The sequence below is a fragment of the Marmota marmota genome, unplaced genomic scaffold (assembly GCF_001458135.2).
Source record: "Marmota marmota marmota unplaced genomic scaffold, marMar, whole genome shotgun sequence".
Lineage (NCBI taxonomy): Eukaryota > Metazoa > Chordata > Mammalia > Rodentia > Sciuridae > Marmota > Marmota marmota.
This window is the reverse complement of record NW_026000241.1, coordinates 5958526-5978718: the sequence shown is the minus strand read 5'-3', so window position 1 is coordinate 5978718 and position 20193 is coordinate 5958526. Positions and strand designations below refer to the sequence as shown.

The following is a 20193-nucleotide window of genomic DNA, read 5'->3' as shown; positions in this document are numbered from 1 at the left end:
TGGGGCTCAGTGGCAGAGCGCTTGCCTAGCATGTGTGAGACTCTGGGTTTGATCCTCAGCACCACATGAAAATAAATAAATAAAATAAAGGTATAAAAAGGCAAAACAAAACAAAAAAAGGGTTTTTTTTCTTGTTTGTTTATTTTTTTGTGATGCTGGGGATTGAACCCAGGGCCTTGTGCATGTGAGGCAAGCACTCTACCAACTGAGCTATATTCCCAACCCCCCAAAAATGTTTTGAATTGTAAAATATACATAATACAAAATCAACCATATTACCCTTTGTCCCCCCCCAGTTTTTTGTGGTGCTGGAAATGGAACCTAGGGCTACGCACATGGTAGATAGGCAGAGCTCTACCACTGAGCCTCACCCCCAGCCCTGTGTTAACCATTATTGTTTGTATAATTCATTGGCATCAACTATACATTCACAATATTGTATAACCATCATCACTCTCTATTTCCAGAATTTTCCATTATCCCATTAACTCTCCCATTAAACAATTACTCCCCCCCAGCCCCTACTAACATCTGTCTCCTTTCTGTCCCTATGAACTTGCCTATTCTACTTATTTCATAAAAGTGAAATCAGACAATATTTGCTCTTTGTGTCAGTTGTTTTTCTCAGTATAATGTTTTCAAAGTTCATTTGGGTTGCAATATGCATATATCAGAATTTTATTCCTTTTAATGACTACATAATATCCCATTATATGTGTATAACATGTGTTGGGGGTTTTGTTATTTTATTTTATATTTATTTTGTAGGTCTCACTATGCCCAGGCTGGCCTTGAACTCCAGGGTTCAAATGCTCTTCCTGCCTCAGCCTCCAAGTAGCTGGGACTACAGGCCCATTATATCACCATGCTTGGCTGTGTGGTCCCTTTAGTTTTTTCTACCTTGTAGTTTTGCAAAGATTTAAAAAAAAAAATCCCCAAAATAAAAAGTTGAATACACTGAGTTGGCACTGATGCGGAGAAAGAAACAGTCCCACACTGTGCTGGTGGGACTGCCTGTCAGTAGTTATTTTGGAAAACAGTTTTCTAGGCTCTCACAAAATTAAAGGTGCAAGCTGGGTGTAAGGATGCACACCTGTCATCCCAGTGACTGGAGTCTGAGACAGGAGGATCACAAGTTCGAGGCCAGCCTCAGCAACTTAGTGAGGCCCTAAGCAATGCAGTGAGACCCTGTCTCAAAATAAAACGTAAAAAAGGGCTGGGAATGTGGCTCAATGGTTAGGCACCCCTGGGTTCAATCCCTAGTACAGAAAGAAAGAAAGAGAGAGAGAGAGAAAGAAAGAACCTAAAAATGCATATACCCTTGACCCATCAATTCCCTTCTAGGAATTTTCCTACAGTCATGTTTATATGAGTATAAAATGATGGGCTTAGTGTCGCGCAGAATCCTGTGGGCTCACGCACACAAAGTGTTAAGTTTTGCTGTGAGAAAGTATGAACTCTTTGAACTGTGTCCTTGTTGCTGTCTTAAGAAGAGAAAAGAATGTTCTGCCAAGTGTAAAATTTATATATATATGTATGTGTTTGCCTGGGAATAACTAACCACAAGTTAATTGATAAGAAATATGGAGCACTGTGGCCATAAACAAAGTTTTCCTGAGAATGTGTATCCATGCCTGTAAGGATTGAGCTGACGAAAGGATGTTTCTTCTTGTGCTTTGTCTTAATTAACAATGCTGTATAAAAGAAGGAGAGAGAAAAGTAAAGACGGTGCTCATTTCTACTGGATGCGTGTGTGCGTGTGTGCGTGTGTGTCTTTCTTAAGCATCTCTGCTGTACCAGGATTACAGATTGTCAGAGGGTCTGACAGAATCCTGAGTTGGATTCTGGAACAGAGAAACCCTGAGTGGGAAAATGGGGAAGTCAAAGTCCCCGCTTGGCGGACAGGGATACACTAAGGTCAGTTTCTTAGCAGTGGGAGCCGCTGTGAGAGGGGTTTTCAAGGATTCTGTACTATCCCTAAACTATTCCCAAATAAAAAGTTTACTTTTAAAAAGGCAGAAAAGGGCATGGAGGGGAAAGGGGACATTTATTACCACATTCTTGATGACAAAAAAATAAAGAAAGAAAGAACGAAAACAAGGTTGTAGTGGGGGGTGTGGGGGGGGGGCTGTTTAAATCCGTGAGGGCTGCCCGCCCACCAGGCGGAGCACCATGCAGCCATTCCAAAGGCCAAGCGGATCGTCTCCAAGATGTGTCAGGGTGAACCTCGGGAGAGCCATGGCTTGTCACTTCTTTTAAAAACGGTGAGAGCAAGTAGGACTTGTATTTAGATACTTCTGAAGGAGACTGGTCACAGCTGTGGCCTCTGGGGACCAGGGTCTCGGGATTGGCAGGAAACAGCCTCATGTTTCACCATATACTATTTTGTGAAGTTTCCTTTTTTAAAATCACGCACAGGTACTGCCTTTTAAAACTTAAAGTTCGGGGCTGGGGCTGCGGCTCAGCGGCACAGTGCTTGACTAGCACGTGTGAGGCACTGAGTTCGATCCTTAGCACCACATAAAAAAATAAATAAAATAAAGGCATCTACAACGGCGAAAAAAATTGTGTGTGTGTGTGTGTGTGTTTTAATGCTTAAGAGAACAGTATAGGAACAGGAGTGAAAGTGCTCTTATAAATTCGATGCCCACCTCCAGCCGGTCCTGCTTAGTATCCCCCCACATAGCCGGGGTTTGGAGGTACCTGATCAGGGTCTTGAACTGACAGGGGGCTCACTGGAGGAAGAACTGAAGCTACAGAGGAAACAAAAGAGCTGGTGACATAGGAAAAAAGGAAAGGAAACAAAGTCGGCTATGGTGGCTCGCGTCTGTCATCCCAGTGATGCAGAAGGCTGAGGCAAGAGGATCACAAGTTGGAGGCCAGGCTGGGAAACGTAGCAAGACCCTGTACTCAAATTAAAAAAAAAAAAATTAAAAGGGCTGGCCATGTGGCTCGGTGTAGTGCACCCCTGGGTTCCATCCCCACTACTGGAAAGAAGAATGAGAGGGAGAAGCCAGTCTGGGCAATGGAACGAGACCCTGTATCAAAACAAAAACGAAAAGGGCTGGGGGTGTGGCTCGGTGGTAAAGCACCCCCGGATTCACTCCCTGGTACCAAAACATGAAAGAAAGAAAAAGGAGGACGGTGAGGGGGAGGGGAGAGGGGAGAAGAGGAAATGAGGCTTTGGGGAGGGTCGAGGGCGCCGGGGTGTCTAGCCCCCTGCTGGCCACCAGGGGTCGCCCCAGCCCGCAGGCCCGATTGCTGCCCAGGGAGCACCTGGCGTTGGGAAGTGTCCAGGACGGTCTGAGACCCCCGCCCCCGCCCCCAACGCTGGCATAAATCCCGAAAGGGAACAGAAAGCCGCTCTCCGCTCCGGAGTCAGCCAAGACCGGAGACCTGAAGGCTGGCCTCTCTCCCGCTGGGGCCCCAGGGATGCAAGACCTCCTCCCTGTCTGGCTCTGAGGTCCCAGGTCTGACCCATGTCAAGGCCTAAAATACTGTCACTGTCATTCATCTATTCTGCCGGTTCCACCCTGAAAATCAGTGCTGGGCACGGAGGCAGTGGGGAGCCACGGCAGGCGCCAGAGCAGGAAGGGAGCAGCCGGGTCTTGGGGTGACTGGAGAGAGAGCCCCGCAGCGCTGAGGCCTCCCAGCGAGCAAACAGCTCCTCAGTGGGACCTGCGCCCAGGCCACAGGGCCGCCCTGGCCCACCCTTTCTCTCCTCTGCATCCTGACTCCATCTAGTGATCCCCTGGCTCTGTAGGCCATCTCTCCATTATGAAGTATCTCCTTTTGGGGTGGGAGAAGGTGGGAGGTCGCTGGGGATGGGACCCAGGGCCTCACAAAAGCTAAGCCAGCCTCTTCCCCTGAGCGCCTTCCCTGCCCAGCCCCGGTGGAGGGTCTCTTTTTCTTTCTTCCTTTCTTTCTCTTTTTTTTTTTTTTAAATACTTTTTAGTTGTCAATGGATCTTTATTTTTATTTTATTTATTTATATGTGGTGCTGAGAATTGAACCCAGTGCCTCACACATGCTAGGCAAGCACTCTACCACTGAGCCACAACCCCAGCCCCTCTTTCTCTTTTTCTTTTCGTTTTTTGTCCTAATGATTGAACCCAGGGATGTGCTACCTCTGAGCTACATCCCCGGCTGATTTTGTTTCATGTTGAAACAGGGTCTCACTAAGTTGCTGAGGCTGGCCTTGAACTTGCGGTCCTCCTGCCTCAGTCTCCTGGTGGCAGGGATGACAGGCCTGCCCCACCTTGCCCAGCCCTAGTCTCTTTTCATCTCTGTGTGTCTGTTCCTGTCCCCCTTCTGGGTAACACCCCTGTCTGTGGTTATCTGAGAGCCCCCCCCCTCCAGTGGCTACAGGGACAGGAGTGGGGGACAGCAGTAGGAAGCCCTAGAGATGGCAGGGGCCACCTGGGACAGCAGTGACCTGTCTTCACCTCCTCCTTCCTGGTCCCATGTAAACAAGTTGGTCCCCATTTTTCAGCCAAGAACGCCAGCGTCCCAGAGAACACAGGCTGCCCCCGCCCTCCAGGGTCTCCACCTCGGAAAGCACAGAACCTAAATTTGCCAAAAAGCAAACACAGTGTCACGGCATCACGGTGGGGCGTTTTCTGAACCTCACTGAAACCATCACTTAAGAACCTTCCTGAAGTCTCATGTGGTTTTATTAAAGCTCCTGTCCCCTGTGAGGACGTCACTTGTCAGTTTTCACAAGTGACTTCTTGGTGCCAGTTTTCCCTTCTCCACCTCAACACGCGACAGAAAACAAATGGATTGTTTTCCTGCAGAAAAGGAAACGGAGGGGTGTGTTAAGCGATGGGTGGTGGGTGGTGGCCCCCGGGGAGCGGGGAGCAATGGTGGTGGCTGAGATGGAGCCGAGTCAGGTGAGTGGAGGGTCCGGGCGAGGTGCTAACTGGGCGGGCGGCAGCACTGACCGAGAGGCCAGGCTCTCCCACACAGAGCAGAGGCCAGCTCCTGTTGACCTGCTGGGGCAGGCGGGGGTCTGGCAATTTCCACTGGCCAGAGGAAGGCACAGTTCCAAAAGAGGTTTCTGGTTGCGGAAGACTGGGACCATCAGGGGGTCACGGCCAGCTTGTCCTGGGAACTGCTGAGTACCCTGCAGCCGCACCATCCTGCACAAACATCCTGGCCTTGTGGCTCCATCTGAGCCTCCTGATACGCCTGAAGGACTCTGGATACTCGGGGAACAGCAGCTGCCCAAGACTCACAAGGGACCACCAAGGGGACAGACATAAGAGGAAGACCCAGCCAGCCGCGGTGGTGCATTCCTGGGATCCTAGCACCTCAGGAGGCTGAGGCCAGAGGATCAAAGTTCAAAGCCAGCCTCAGCAATTTAGCAAGGCCCTGGGCAACTCAGTGAGACCCTGAGACCCTGTCTCTAAATAAAACACAAAATAGGGCTGGGGAGGTAGCTCAGGCTCAGTGGTTAACTGCCCCTGAGTTCAGTCCCAGATACAAAAACAAAAAAAAAAACTGTCAGACATTCCAAGCCTCTGGATCTCTGTCCAGTCACCCCTCAGACACCTGCGGGCCCAAGTGAAGAGTCACCGTTTCCGACGGAAGTGGGCTTCAGGACTCTGAAAAGTGACCCTGGCAACTCTTATCACGACCCACAGGTCTGCGGTGTCATCCACACCAGTGAAGCAGACAGAGGCCGGGTTGTCCCCAACCTTCCATCCCGTGCGGACCTTCTGCTGTTGAAAAGAGCGAGGGTGGGGAGCCGGGCTGGGCCGCAGAGGGCAAGAGTTCACTGTGCCCAGGGGCTCCCTGCATTGTTCCAGCCTCTATCCCACCATCGTCCTGGTTCCTGACTGTCGCAGAGGGATTCGTGAGCAAAGTTTCCTGTGGACATGACAAATTGTTTTCAGGAAAAAAACGCAAGCGCTCTCATCAGGGCCGCCGCGTTTGACCTCTGGAGAATCCTCCATCCCTGCTCACCTCCTTCCCTCTGGAGTCATCTGGCGGGGACACAGGCAGGACGTTTTTCAGAAAGTCTATTTTTAGGCATTTTAGACACTGCTGGCAGGGGTGTGAGTGGAAACAACATCTTTGAAGGACAAATTGGTGACAGCTATCAAAATGTAATGAGCCGCTGGCATTGAGACCAGGGGATTTCATTTGTAGAGATTTGATTTCAAATCATCTATTCTTCATTGAAACAAACAAACCAAAAATAACTTAGAAACAATCTAAAGGACCATCTGTAATTATTATGGTAATGTGTGGTGAAAATCTAAACAAACAAAAGAAATCCACAGTTCTCAGGGCTGGGAAGGGAGCTCAGAGGTGGAGTCTCATCCCTGAGGCTCTGAGCTCATCCCCAGCACTGGGGCACGGAGGGGAGACTGACAGATTTTAAGAAAGAAGGCTTATCATTGTCTTTTCTGTTCAAAAGAATCTGGCTAATGAAATAAGTTATTCAAACAGAAGTATTACAAATCAAAGGTGTGAGATAAAATTGCCAAAAGAAAACAGAATACTGTTTTCAAGCTTGAAACAGATAAAATAAGTATGTCTGTTTAAGACTCTGGGGCTGGGGATGTGGTTCAGTGGTAGAGAAATTGCCTAGCATGACTGAGATCCTGGATTCAATCTCCAGTACCACAGTAAATAAATAAGCCAACAGACAAATGAATAAGGAAATAAGACTCTGATTTGAAGCCAGGTATCGTGGGGTGCACTTGTAATCCAGGCTACTGGCAGAGGCAGGAGTATCACTTGATCCAAGGAGTTCAAGAACAGCCTGGGCAATATAGGGAGAGTCCGTTTCAGAAAACAAAAAAAGTCTTAAATAAATAAAAACGAAACTCTGGTTCTTCCACTGTGATAATTGCCCCCAATTATAGCACATTAGCATCAGCTGGTCTAGGGTGACTTTCTGACTTTGCAGGAGTTTAAGGTTGCCTTTCTTTTCCCTTGTTAGCTGAACTTCATGTTCATACATACAAATGCAACATCTTGGGCATATCATGGAGGATGTCAATGTTTTAAGCACACACCTGGCATTGGCCCTGTGTGTTAAACTCCTCCAGGAGCCCTGTCACCCATGTTCCAATCCTGTCATTCCTTCCCCTCCTGAGCTCCCGTAGGCCTGGGGCACCAGCATCTTGGGAGATTGTCTCTTCTCTGTGTATCAATTCCTCATCTGTCACAGGCACGATCCATGAGGGTTATGGATCCTGTAAGATTGTGGTTCAGCTCCTCGAACCTAAAGATATAGCACCATTTATCAGGGCTGAGCGAGTGCCAGCACAGGGTCAGGGCTTCAGCTGGCTGTGTTGTCACCTCTAGACAGGACAAAACTGAGGCCTGGGAGAGGAAGTCACTTGTCTGAGGTCACACAGCTGGTAGGTGGCACAGCCAGAGCCCAAGGCGTGCTCCATAACCCCCTTACCAACAGTGTCCTCCCCCTACCCTGCTCCGGGGGGCCCTGGGGGGCCTGGCCAACCTGGAGACAAAGCTGGTTGGGCACCGGCGCAGCCCCTAACCCTCCTTCCTCCACCCTCCATGCTGGCTGGGAAGGGTCCGGAACCAGGAACCGGCGGGTAGCTGCAAAGGCCAAAGGTCAGACTGGGGTTTCCTGCCCACCCCTGGGAACTTCCTCCATCTCAACTCAGCCGCCTCTCTGAGAACCACCCTGGAAGACCCTCCCCACTGTCAAATAGCCCCAGCCCACTACCCTGGCTATTGGGGGGACGGGTCCCCACACAGAGCTTCACCCTGCTGTGTCCCCCACAGGCAGTGGGCAGCAATGGTACTGCTGTCACCTGCCAGAGTCCAGTCCCCTTCCCAGCTCCTCCCTCCCTCCAGGCAGCTCTGACACCTTCGGGTGACAGGTGTGTCCCACTCCATCTCCCACAGCTGGGCTGCCTGTGGCCGGGCCTGGATCCCATGTCTCTCCCGGGTGGGGGCCAGGCCCCAGCCAGCATGGAGCAGGCAGAGAAGTGGTCCCCTGAGCTCCAGGAGGACATACCCAGGATCCTTTGCTCCTAGATCCTGACATCCCCTCCATGCTGCCCCGGGGGCACCAGCTCACAATGACCCCAGAAGTCCCCATGGGGTTTTGAGCTTCAGTAAGCAGGAGACTCAACCCCACGGAACCCCATATCTGCTCCCCATCTCATGGAGCCCCCCAAAACTGTGATCAGGAAATGACAGGAATGACTACAGTAGCTAGTCCAGTGTCACAGGCCGGCCCAGCCACAGGCTGCCTGGCCCCAAGCGTCCCCCACCTCACTGAGACACTGGCAGGCGGGGACCCTGGCCTGCACCTGCACAGGCCACGAGGACTGCCTGTCCCTCCCTGGGCTCAGCACTCTGGGGCGAGGGTTGTGCCCCATTTACAGCCCCAGTGAAGCGGGCATGTCTTTGTGGCCAGTCAGAAGGAGAGTCCAGCTCTGTGAACCAACAGCGAGGGCCCCGGGGCCGTGCCTGCTCTGCGGGCCTCAGTCTCCTCCTCCACACAATGGGTGCAGCAGCGGGCCTGGGAGGATTCAACGAGAGTGTGCTCCAAGCTCTGGGCATGGAGGAAGGCGGGGAAACTGAGGGTCTGGGAGGCTGAGGAAGCCCAGTCACCAGCCGGTGCCCCACCCAGCATTAATCAGAGGAGGCCCTGCGTGGCCTCCGGGCTGCCCAGCCCCTCACAGCCCGGGTGGGAGTGTTGTGATAACGGCAGCCCCCGTTTCCTCCTGGCCAGGAAGGAGCCAGGCAGAGGAAGTATTAAGAGGAGTAATATAAACACTCCCCTGTGCGCGGGGCGGCAGCGGGCGCGAGCGGGCAGTGCACGGGCAGGCGGCCGGGAGCATGGGTCTGGCCATGGAGCACCGCGGGGCCTACTCCCGGGCGGGGGACAGCCCCCGGGGCTGCTGGTATTACCTGCGCTACTTTTTCCTCTTCGTCTCGCTCATCCAGTTCCTCATCATCCTGGGCCTGGTCCTCTTCATGGTCTACGGCAACGTGCACTTGAGCACCGAGTCCAACCTGCAGGCCACCGAGCGCCGCACCGAGGTCCTGTACAGCCAGGTCGTGGGGCTGTCGGCCGCCCAGGTCAACCTGTCCAAGGAGCTCAACATCACGGCGCGCACCAAGGACAACATCATGCAGATGCTGCTCAGCGCCCGCCGCGAGCTGGAACGCATCAACTCCAGCTTCCGCCAGTGCCACAGTGAGCGGGTAGGTGACTCTGGCCTCGGGACCTCCTTTCTCAGCCGTGTGACGGGGACGCTCACAAAATCTAAATTCTATGTGAGCAGTCCAGGCAGATTAAAAAAAAAAATAGTATAAGTATATCCCATTCTATGTTTGGGATACACTCACCACTTTAAAAAAGTTATTCGTTACTTGTTTCAGTCTATAACAAAATGCCTGAGCCCAAGTAATTTATAAAGAATAGATGTTTAGAGGCTGGGGTGGGGGCTCATGGTAGAGCACTTGCCTAGCATGTGTTTTATATATATATAAATCAGGGCACGGTGGCACATGCCTGTAGTCCCAGCAACTTGGGAGGCTGAGGCAGGAGGATTGTGAGTTCAAAGCCAGCCTCAGCCATGGTGAGGCACTAAGCAACTCAGCGAGACCCTGTCTCTAAATAAAAAGGTCTGGTGATGGGGCCAGTGGTTAAGCATGCCTGGGTTCTATTCCCAGTACCGGGAAAAAGAAAAAAAAAAAAAAAAAGGACTGTAGTTTCTGGGGCAGCCTAGGCAACTTAATGAGACCCTATTTCAAAAATAAAGTTTTTAAAAGGCTGGGAGTGCATCTCAATAGTTAGCGCTTGCCCAGCATGCAGGAGGCCCCGGGTTCCATCCCCAGCAACGCGCGCACACATACACACACACACACACACACACACACACACGTGCACACATGCGCGCACACACAGGCGCACACACGCGCACACACACACACAAACACAGACACACACACAACAGGTTTGTTTAGCTTCTGGTCCTGGAGGACAAGAAATCCAAGATCAAGACACCTGGTGTCTGCCGAGGGCCTCTTGCTGCACCACGGATGGCGCAGGGCATCCCAGGGCAAGTGTGTTGGAGCGAGCGGCTGCCGTAGCCAGGCCACTCCTGATAGCCACTGATCCACTCGCCCCTGAGTACATCCATCCACCCAGGGGGCACAGCCTGGTGGCCCAGTCCCCTCCCAGAGGTCCCACTCCTCAACATGGCTGCATTCAGACCCTGGCACTGTCTCTCTGGAATGCAAGTTGGACGGAGCTTCCTCCACCCTGGCAGCCCTGAGCCCTTGACTTAAGATCCATGAGGTGCCATGATGTAGGGGCTCGTCACAGCTGCAGGTAGCTGGCTTCAGAGCTCAGGGTCTTCCTGCACAATGACACGCAGAAGCCGGGTTGCAGAGTGGTGGGCGCTTGCCCAGCACCCCTGGGGCCTGGTTCCCCCCACACACACTGCGAAAGACAAAGGCAGCGATGGCGTGTACATGGCCCCTCTCTGCCTTCTGCTGGTATCTGCTTCAAACAGATGAGTGGGGGGAGTCTCAAAGCCTTTTGGGGGTGGGAAACAGAGGCCTGAGAAGAGGCAGGTTTCCGCAAGGGGCAGCCACACGGTGGGGGGCCCATGGGGACTCTCGCTCCCTCACATCTCCAGCCCATGATGGACTCTTTCAGAGGTTACCGTCACCGGTCACCACGGCTCTCTCTCACAGCTGCATCCTCCAGGGGGTCCTGCTCAGCCCAAAACACTGAAGGGAGGTGGCATGGGGGTGTCCTGAGACCCCTGCTACATGCCGGGCACTGGGTGATGGAAGGCTGGCTTGGGACAACCCCCATGTCCTTCACAGGAAGCATCCTGTCTGGCGGGGGCTGGGTAGGGAGAAAGAAAGGCCTCCCAATGCAGCCCTGTTCACACATGGTATTCTCGAGGAAGATCCCGTGCTCTGAGTGGTCTTTAGCCAGCTATCTGAAGCTCTGACGGGCTGCCACACCACGGGCACCTCAAGGATCTTAAGTCAAGGGTTCAGGGCTGCCAGGGAACAGATGCACTGTCCACCTTGAGTTCCAGAGAGACAGGCCCCCAGGGCCCTGCCTCTTCCCTCAGGCTCCCAGGATGAGCTGCACCTGCCCCTCAGAGCCCCAGAATGGGGCAGTGACTCCCACAATCCCTCAGGGCGGGGTAGGTCCCCCCCTCCAAACCCCCTCAGGCCCCTAGAGTGGTTGCCCCCCAGACTCCAAGGATGGAGCCACTCCCAGCTTCCCTAGAACCCCAAGGTGGGACTGTGTCCCCCACAGAGTCTCAGGGCAGGGCACTGCCCCCCACCGCAGACTCCTAGAGCAGGGTGTGTCTCCCTCAGACTCCCAGAATGAAGTAGGCTGCCTTTAAGGCACCCAGAATACGCAGGGACCCGCCCCCAGGCCTGAGCTGGGCCCCCTCTGACTTTGCGATTCCTAGACATTGGCCCATCTCGATTTTCCAGGACACCACGACCATCGGGTGCAGGATCAGCCACTCTAGGCATCCCGGAACCCAGACTGCCCCGTCAAAACCGCGAGGCCCCTGAGGCTGGATTGTATTATTCTTCTCTTGTTTATTTATTTATTGTTGCTGGGGATTGAACCCAGCACCCTACACAAGCTCCCCACATGTCCTATCGCCCTGTCGCTCAGCTACACCCCTGGCCCCGATTTCAGATTTTTAAGACCTTAAAATGTGAAGATAACGTGTTTCCATTTTTTGTGTTTTTTCCTTTGAGTTGACAAAGCTTCTTACCTGGAACCCTTCAGGGTATCCTGCAAGGGTCCCCTCGCGTTGTACCCTGCCCTCTGCCTCTCTGGGAGGGGGTCGCTGGTGCTGGGGAGGAGCCCCCCTTCCCCACCCACCCCACGTCCTGTCCTAGTGAGTATGAATCTTGGTCCCCGACACCCCATCCTGTGGTGCTAGGAAATGTGATTTTTCTTAAAGTGCCTTTCTTCCTTTAATTTTAACTGGCATAGAATTTGTGCTGATTTATGGACTACGAACCTATCTGTGAGCTCCCTATGGATAAGCAATGGGTAGTGACCAAGTCAGGACGATTAACACATCCATCTCTCTCCTGGAACATCGTCTTCGATGTGTTGGCATTTCTTGAATTCTCTATAAACGCAACTGTGGGTCGAGCCTCAGTCACTGCCAGAGAAAGGCAGCTGTCACCCAGGGTGTGCGTCAGTCAGGGAGTGCCCACCCCATGGGCAGCCCTGAGGAGCGAGGCTCAGGCGCCATTTGTGTCTTGGGTGTGTCTGGGAAGCAGGACCTGGCCCTTCTTGTCACTTGCTCCCACAGGAAGGAAAGTGCCACACCCCAGCCCTTTTTCTTTTTTATTTAGAGACAGGGTCTTGCTGAGTTGCTGAGGCTGGCTTTGAACTCACGATCCTCCTGCCTCAGCCCCCGGAGCTGCTGGGATGACAGGCCTGCGCCGCTGCACCTGACTGTCAAAACCTCTGGTTTTTTTCCCCCGGTGCTGGGATTCGAACCCAGGGCCTTGAGCAAGCTGCGTGCTCCCCTCCTGAGTGCCGCTCCCCTCCTGAGTGCCGCACCCCTATAGAATTTTGTTATCAGACTAAGGCGCCCTGTAATGGAGCTGAGCCCTTGAGAACACGGCTCACCCAGGCCGCCTGGGGGCCCATCTGGGCCTGGGCAGCCTGGGTGGGTGCTGAGCTCTGTCCTCTGTCCCCCACTCGCCGCAGGCCATCTACTTCAACAACCTGAAATACATGGCCGCCATCATCCTGAGCGAGCAGGAGTGCCAGGAGCAGCTGAAGCAGGCCAACAAGTCCTGCAACGGTGAGCCGGGGCTGGGCCGGGGGCTCCTCAGCTTGGGCAGCTCCCGAGCTGACCAGGTCCCCTCTGCCGCCCCCTCAGCCTTGCTCTACGTGTGGGACCAGAAGGCCAAGGCGCTGGAGATGGAGCTGGCCAAGGAGAAGGTGGTGTGTGCCCAGGACAAGGACGGCCTGGTGGCCAGCAAGCGAATGGCGGAGGAGCAGCTGGCGGCCTGCAGCCAGGTGCGCGAGCAGCAGCAGCAGGAGCGGCAGCTGGCCCAGGACCGGCTGCAGAAGGTGCAGGCCCTCTGCCTCCCGCTGGACAAGGACAAGTTCGAGACGGACCTGCGCAACCTGTGGAAGGACTCCATCGTCTCGCGCAGCCTGGAGACCTTGAGCTACAACATGGGCTACCCCATGATCTCACATCCGGATGTGGTCTCCATCCGGAGAGCCTGCGACCAGATGCCCATCATCATGAGCGCCAAGGTGGAGGAGCTGGCCCGGAGCCTGCGGGCCGGCATCGAGCGCGTGGCCCGCGAGAACTCGGACCTCCAGCGCCAGAAGCTGGAGGCCGAGCAGAGCCTGCGAGCCAGTCGGGAGGCCAAGGAGCAGGCGGAGAAGGAGGCGCGGGCCCGTGAGGCCNGGGTTGGGGGGGTGGGGACTCCCTGGAGAGCTCACTGGAGTCAGGAATGGGGACAGAGTTGGGAATGGGGACGGGCATGACCAAGGGGTGGCAGATGAGTGCTGAGGCTGGAGGCGGGGTGGCCGCTGGGCCTGGGCCTGGGTGAGGGAGGAATCTGGAATTTCGGTTGCCTTGGGCCGGGGTTGGGGTGAAGCCCTGAGGTGGATGTGGAATTGAGCTCGGGGACCTGCAGACGGCCGCTGCGGCTCTGGGCGAATGGAGGGGTTCATGGCCATTAGGACCCGGGCAGAGTCTGGAGTTAGGAAAGGTGTTGAGAGAGGGCTAAGTGTGGGGGGCAGGCGGGGTTCAGGGTCACTGGCCAGCGTTAGGGCCAGGGTCAGGGTTAGAGGGGGGACTGGGGAATGGGCTGGGGGCTGGCTTTTCACAGAGCCCAGGGCCTGTCAGGATGGGGCTCCAGCTAAAGATGCAGCGTGGGCTCTGAGGTGGCCGAGCTCAGAACTGGCTGGACCATAGGACTCTGGGGTTGCCGGAGGAATGGCTTTTAGGACCGGGGTCCGGCTGGTTGCCAGAGCAGGTCACCTTGGTCTGGAGGGCTAGGCCAGGTGGCTGCGCTCAGCTGGGGTCACACCTGGTGCCCAGGCTGAGGGGCCCAGGCCACCCAGCTCTGTAGAAGGGGGTCCCCAGCTGTGGCCAAGGAAGGCTGGGCCCTGGATTCCCAGGCGATTTGAGGGCCTGGTGGGTCAGGGGACTGCACGTCTGTTACTGCTGTGTCCACTACATGGAGGTCCCTGCCCTGCCCTGGAAGGACCTCAGAGGCCCAGGTCTCCAAGGTCATAGAGGGAAAAGCGCGTCCCCGGGGCCCAAGGTCAGGAGACCCAGGTAGGTAACCTCCCTCCCCTTCTTTCCACAGTCACAGTCGATCCCCCTTCCAAGACCGGTGGGCCCTGTCCCCCAGCCCCAGCCCCAGCCCATCGGTGAGTGACAGAGGGAAGGGCCAGTAAATGGGAAGGGGGGTCCCTTCCACCTTGCACTCCACGCGAGGCCCTGCTCTCCAGACTGCTAGCCCACCCCTAGTCCAGGGCGGGGGGCTGCCAGGACCCTAGGCCAAGCCTGCTCCTCCCTCTCTCCACAGACCCAGTGAGCCTAGAGGAGTTCAAGAAAAGGATCCTGGAATCCCAGCGGTCCCCTGCAGGCAACCCTGCAGTCCTGTCCAGGTAAGGTGCTGGGCAGGCTGAGGGAGGCTGACTGAGCACCTACTGTATACCAGGTCCTGGGCTGGACCTGAGGGACCCTGCAGTAACCCAGGCACCCCCAGTTCTGTCTCATTTATGACAGTCCCTGAGTCGTGGGCAACACCAACTATGAACCAGCCATGATCAGACAAGCCAACGGGCTGCAGTCATTAGGCACCTGATGTGAGCTCTGTACAGTTCTTAGCACCTGCCACAATTAACCCGTCACCATCATTGGCGAAGGAGCTACTCTGTGCCCCTTTTTAGGTGGGGAAAGTGAGGCACAGAAAGGGCCCTGGGTGACACTGCTGGGAAGCTGGCAGAGCGGCTGCGCAGGCCAGGTGACCGCACTCCAGCCGGGCCCCAGAGGAGGGGCTTTGACCTGAGGGGAGGGGGAGGAGTGGGCCTTGGGGAGAGAAGGGAGCAGGACCGGCCACCCCAGAGGTGCAGGGACAGGGCAGGTAACGGGGACAGAGGGAGCAAGGGAGAGTGAGCGCTGAGCCTCACTTTCTGTCTCCACAAAAACAGGAGTGGAAACGCCATGCTAACTGTGAAGTGCTGTCCACACGAGGCCAGAGCCAGGGTCCTGGGGCCTTAGCGGGGCACATCCAGGGCATCCGGCACACGCGCGAGTTGCGGCCCAGTGCCCGTGCCCTCTTCACCTTGCTGTGGGCCCAGTCATCCGCTGGCTGACCCTGTGCGTGCGTCACAGGGAAGGTGACTCAGGCCACGGCCTCAGAACACCCTGTGCTCCCGCCAGGGTCCCAGCTACCGCGGCTCAGGGCCACATCAGTGCCAGGCCAGGGAGCAGGGAGGGGCGTGCCCACGTGCCTCCTAGGACCTGAGGCCCAGGGAGGGCCTGGAGCCCAGGGTGGGCCCAGCTCTGATCCCCGATGGCCTCCCGGTGCTCAGTACAGCCAGGCAGGTCCAGGGGCTCTCCAGAGCTCCCCGGCAACCCCTCTCCCAGCCTCTCCTTACATACCCCGCAGACAGGATGCTCACCCCCTGCACCCTGCTCGGCCCGGCCTGGGAGAAACCTCGGCGCCCAGCAGCCTCGGGGAGGGAAGCAACATAATTTCCCTCTCTTCATCTTGGCCCAGAGCCCTTGTGGCAAGGAAAGAGATTCTATTATTATCCCCATTTCTCAGAGGAGGGGACTGAGGCCCAGCTGGGGTCACGCACAGGACCGGGCTCCCAGCCCAGGACTGTCCGGCCTCAGCTGAGAACCGGGGAAGCTCTCGACATTGTTTACCCCAAATGCCTGCCGTCCCCCTGCCAAGAAAACAATGAGCACTTAAGCCCGGGCCCCTTCAGGGTAGCAGGAAGGGCCTCTGACCGCAAGCCTTCCCCTGAGAGAGGGGCTGCCGAGGGTGGGACAGGCCCCACCGCGTTCCAGAGTCAGCCACTCACAGCCGATGAGTCATGGCCTCAGAGTCTCAATGTCTGTTTTGTTTCTTTGTTTTTGAAATGGGGTCTTGCCTTGCTGCCCCAGCTGGTCTTGAACCCCTGGCTCAAGGGATCCTCTGGCCTGGCGCACCCCACCTGGACAACCAGCTTGACTTTTCTGTTTCTTTCTTTTTTTAAAATTACTTTTTAGTTGTAGTTGGACACAATACCTTTCCTTTATTCATTTTTTTTTAATTTTTTTTTTTAATATTTATTTTTTAGTTATCGGCGGATACAACATCTTTGGTTTTTTTTTTTTTGTATGTGGTGCTGAGGATCGAACCCGGGCCGCACGCATGCCAGGCGAGCGCGCTACCACTTGAGCCACATCCCCAGCCCCTCCTTTATTCATTTTTATGTGGTGCTGAGCATGGAACCCAGGGCCTCCCATGTGCTAGGCGAGCGCTCTGCGGCTGAGCCACAACCCCAGCCCTCTTTCTCTTTCTTAAAAAGAAAAATTATTATTATTATTATTATTAGGCAGTGTTGGGGATTGAACTCAGGGCCTCACACACTAGGCAAGCACTTACACTGAGCCACTTCCCCAGCCTGTGGTACTGAGGGTTGAACCCAGGGTGGTCTCCCACTGAGCTCTGTCCTCAGCCCTTTTGATGTTTTGAGACAGGGTCTTGCTAAGCTGCTGAGACTGGTTTTGAACTTTCAATCCTCCTGCCTCAGCCTCCAGAGCTGCTGGGATTACAGGTGTGCACCATTATTTCTGGCTCTAATCCCCAGCCTTTGAAAGGATGAAGATGATGATGATGACGATGATTGAGACAGCTGAGTTGCCAGGTTGTTCTTGAACTTGAACATCCAACCTTTGGATGCACCTAGTCAGAGACCAGGTCTGAGGCCCAGCATGAACCTGGGCACGGGGACAACTGTCTCCTCTTCCACTTTGATTCCTTCTGAGCCTCGAGAGAGTCCCTGCTGTAATTAACGGGCTTTCACCGGCCTCCAGCCACTCTGGGCCTCCCACATTCACATCAAAGGCAGACCCAGGGTCCAGGGTCCTGCACCAGCTAGACTTGAGCACAAGGCCTGGGATTGGGGGTTTTTGGGTCCCAGGGATTGAACCCCAGGCCTCACACTAGTTCTAGATGAGCAGTCTGCAACTGGGCTACACTTCCAGCCCTGACCTTGCTTTTCCTGGACGCTTTAAAGTCATCTTTTATTGAAGACAAGTGAACCAGCTGCACTTGGTGAAACTGGGCGTTATCTGGAGATGGTTATTTACATGTTTTGAAGAATCACCATTGCTAGCCAGGCGCAGTGACACACTCCTGAAATCCCAGTGACTCAGGAGGCTAAGGCAGGGATCGAAAGTTCAAGGCCAGCTTTGGCACTTAGTGAGACCCTGTCTCAAGATAAGGTACCAAGGACTGGGGTGTACCTCGGTGGCAGAGCACTTGTCTGGCATGTTCACGGCCCTGGGTTCCATCCCCACACCACAAAATAAGAGAAAAAGAAAAAGTCCCACAAGCCCCGGGGGCTGGATGTGGCTTAGGCTGTCGTTGCCCCCACCCCCAGCCTGGCTCTGAGCCTGCACAACCTCGTGCTGCTGACCACACTGTGAGGCTCTGTTTGTCATCTAACCCAGGCAGCTGCTGGCACTGGGTGTGGTTGCAGGTGTCAGGGACGCAGCAGAAAATGAGGCACAACCCCCCCCCTCGTCCTGTGGGACTTTTAGTCCAGTGGGGAGATGGTGGAAAAACCGATGCATGTGTCCTTAGAGGGCCCTGGGTGATGGGCAAGAAGGTAAGAGTTAAGGCAGTGTGAAGAGGCTGGGATTTCCCATGGGGACCAGGACAGTCTTCCCTGAGGTGACATCTGACCAAAGACCTAAAGGAGGTGAGGGAGGGTCCCTGAGGAGGTGCTAGGAAGGGTGCTCCAGGCAGGGGCACAGCCTGTGCAAAGGCCCCGAGGCACATGGAAGCCAGAGTGGCTGGAAGAGTGATGGAAGGGGGAGGAGCAGGTGGGGCTGAGGGGGCAAGTGACAGAGGGAGATGAGGAGCAGCTTGTAGCTGGGGTCCCCAAGAGGGCCGTGAGCAGAACCAGGACTTGACCAACTCAGTCATTCATAGCTTCCTTCTGGTCACTTTGTGGGACAAGCCATGGAGCCTGGACCACAGCAGAGGTGGCTGTGCAGTCCGGCAAAGCAGCATGGCCCCTGTGCCCGGCGGCCCCGCCCACAGCTGGCACAGGAGTGGGCGAGGGCGAGGGCTGGTGCGCAGGCTGGGGGGAGCCGGGTGAATCCTGGCTGAGACAGAGCTGGAGCCGGGGACGGAGCCAGCCAAGGAACGTGAGGCCACGGGGCCCCCAGGGAAGAAGGGGGAAGGAAGGGAGGGGGCAGCGGAAGCAGGACTTGGCTGCAGCCCCCTCCTCCCCCACCAGGAAACAGCCTGCGCCAGCCCCTGACCCCGCAGGACAGCCTCTGCCAGCCCCGGAGGGGGAAGGGCATTCCAGACAGCTCGGTGGCTCGAGGTAGCCCGAGCAGGCAGTGGGGGGAAGGCACGGGGCGGAAGCGGTGGAAGGCTCTAGGAATTGTTGGGACTTTTGCAGGGTTGAAGTCCCCACAGGGGAGGCCTGGCAGAGGCAGAGGTGAGAACCTTGAATGTCAGGCCTCTGGCTTGGCCTCTGTCCTGGCGCACTGGGGAGCCATGGCTGGTGTGGGAACAGGGGCAGGCATACTAGACACTCTCCTGCAGTGGGTAGGGTCAGGCCCTGGGGCCATTCTGTTGCATTAGAGGGAGACCAGGCCCTGCGTCAGGGGCCGGTGCAGCGGGTTGGCAGGGGCTCTGCTCAGACCCTCCGCATCCCCTGAATGGAGAACACCAGGAACAGGCAGGTGGCAGCTGAGCTTGGCGCTCACGAGGCGGCCTGGGAACCCGAGTTTCTACATCTGTGTGACAGAGGGATGCGCTTCAGTCTCACCATCCTGCGGGGCTCAGCAAGTTGGACCTAACAGGGAGGCTGGACCTGAAAGGGTTGGGGTCTTGAGAGTAGGGGCCTGGGTGGAGGGAGGCAGGGCCGGGTCTCCTCCGGACCTCCTGTCCTCCCTGAGGACCAGCCTCCAGGGCAGGGACGTTCCAAGTCTGACTACTGCGTTTCCTCCCTCTCCCGCCTTAGTGGCTGAGGACGGTGGCCCGAAGAGTGAGGGGTGGGCGCCCAGCTTGCCCGCCCGCCTGCCGACAGCGCAGAAGGACACTCGCATCCAGGGCCCAGGCCAGCAGCCAGGAGGCCCCCCTCACATGCTCCAATAGCCTCTCCCAGCCCCACACCGCACCCCACAACCCCTCACCCCTAGACACGGTGATGAGGTCGCCCACAGCTGCAGCCACGATGTCACAAAGCCAGGGACAATGTTCCCCTGAAAGTCTATGACAACATCATACACAGATGCAGCAATGTCACACAGACACATGGAGGGTGTCACAGAGAGCGATCACTGCACACAGTGACAATGCCACACACCTATGCAGCACCCATATAACACTCACTTTATACTCACTTTCTGCCCTACCCCAGGGACCAAGGCACCACAGTGTCACCCTGCGTTCTGCACAGCCCTGTGTCCCACCATCCCCTCCTCCAACTTCCTTATCTCCCAGCGCCTGGACCAGGAGGTGAGAACAGGAAGCCATTCACCTCCAACCCTTTGAGAGTTTCCAGGCTCCCTTGAGAGTTTCCAGGCGCACCTCCTGGAGAGTTTCCAGGCTCCCCTTCTGAGGGAGAGCCTGGTCCAGGGGTGAGGGTCCAGTGCGGAGAGGGTCCCCTTCCCTCCCACCCCTCCCTGCCTGTGGCCTGTTATGACACTAGTGGCACCTAATAAATATTAGCAAATCCCTTCAAAGACTCAGGGTCCTGACTCCTGCTTTGAAGGCACCAGGGCCACAGGGAGGAACAGGAGAGAAGAGAGCGGGGGAGCCCCTCCCCCGTGTCCCCCGGACCCCGCTGTCTGGGACCAGCACCAGGGACACAACACAGGCCTCTTGACACGGCCACAGAGCCTGCCCTGGGACGGCACCGGGCACCGCTGGGACGTTTAGTGTCTAACGGGCTTCTCAGCTTTGCCTTCC

At 55.7% G+C, this 20193-nt stretch overlaps 1 protein-coding gene across 1 annotated transcript; it reads left to right on the top strand.

The window, feature by feature from the left end:
- The first annotated feature begins 8765 nt into the window (after positions 1-8765).
- On the top strand, positions 8766-19967 carry LOC107145048 (plasmalemma vesicle associated protein). The gene is made up of 6 exons (XM_015488884.2): positions 8766-9201; positions 12719-12815; positions 12894-13438; positions 14347-14410; positions 14569-14650; positions 19244-19967. Exons 1-6 carry the CDS (start codon positions 8833-8835, stop codon positions 19248-19250), a joined length of 1164 nt encoding a protein of 387 aa, XP_015344370.1. The 5' UTR covers positions 8766-8832; the 3' UTR covers positions 19251-19967.
- The last annotated feature ends 226 nt before the right edge of the window (positions 19968-20193 follow it).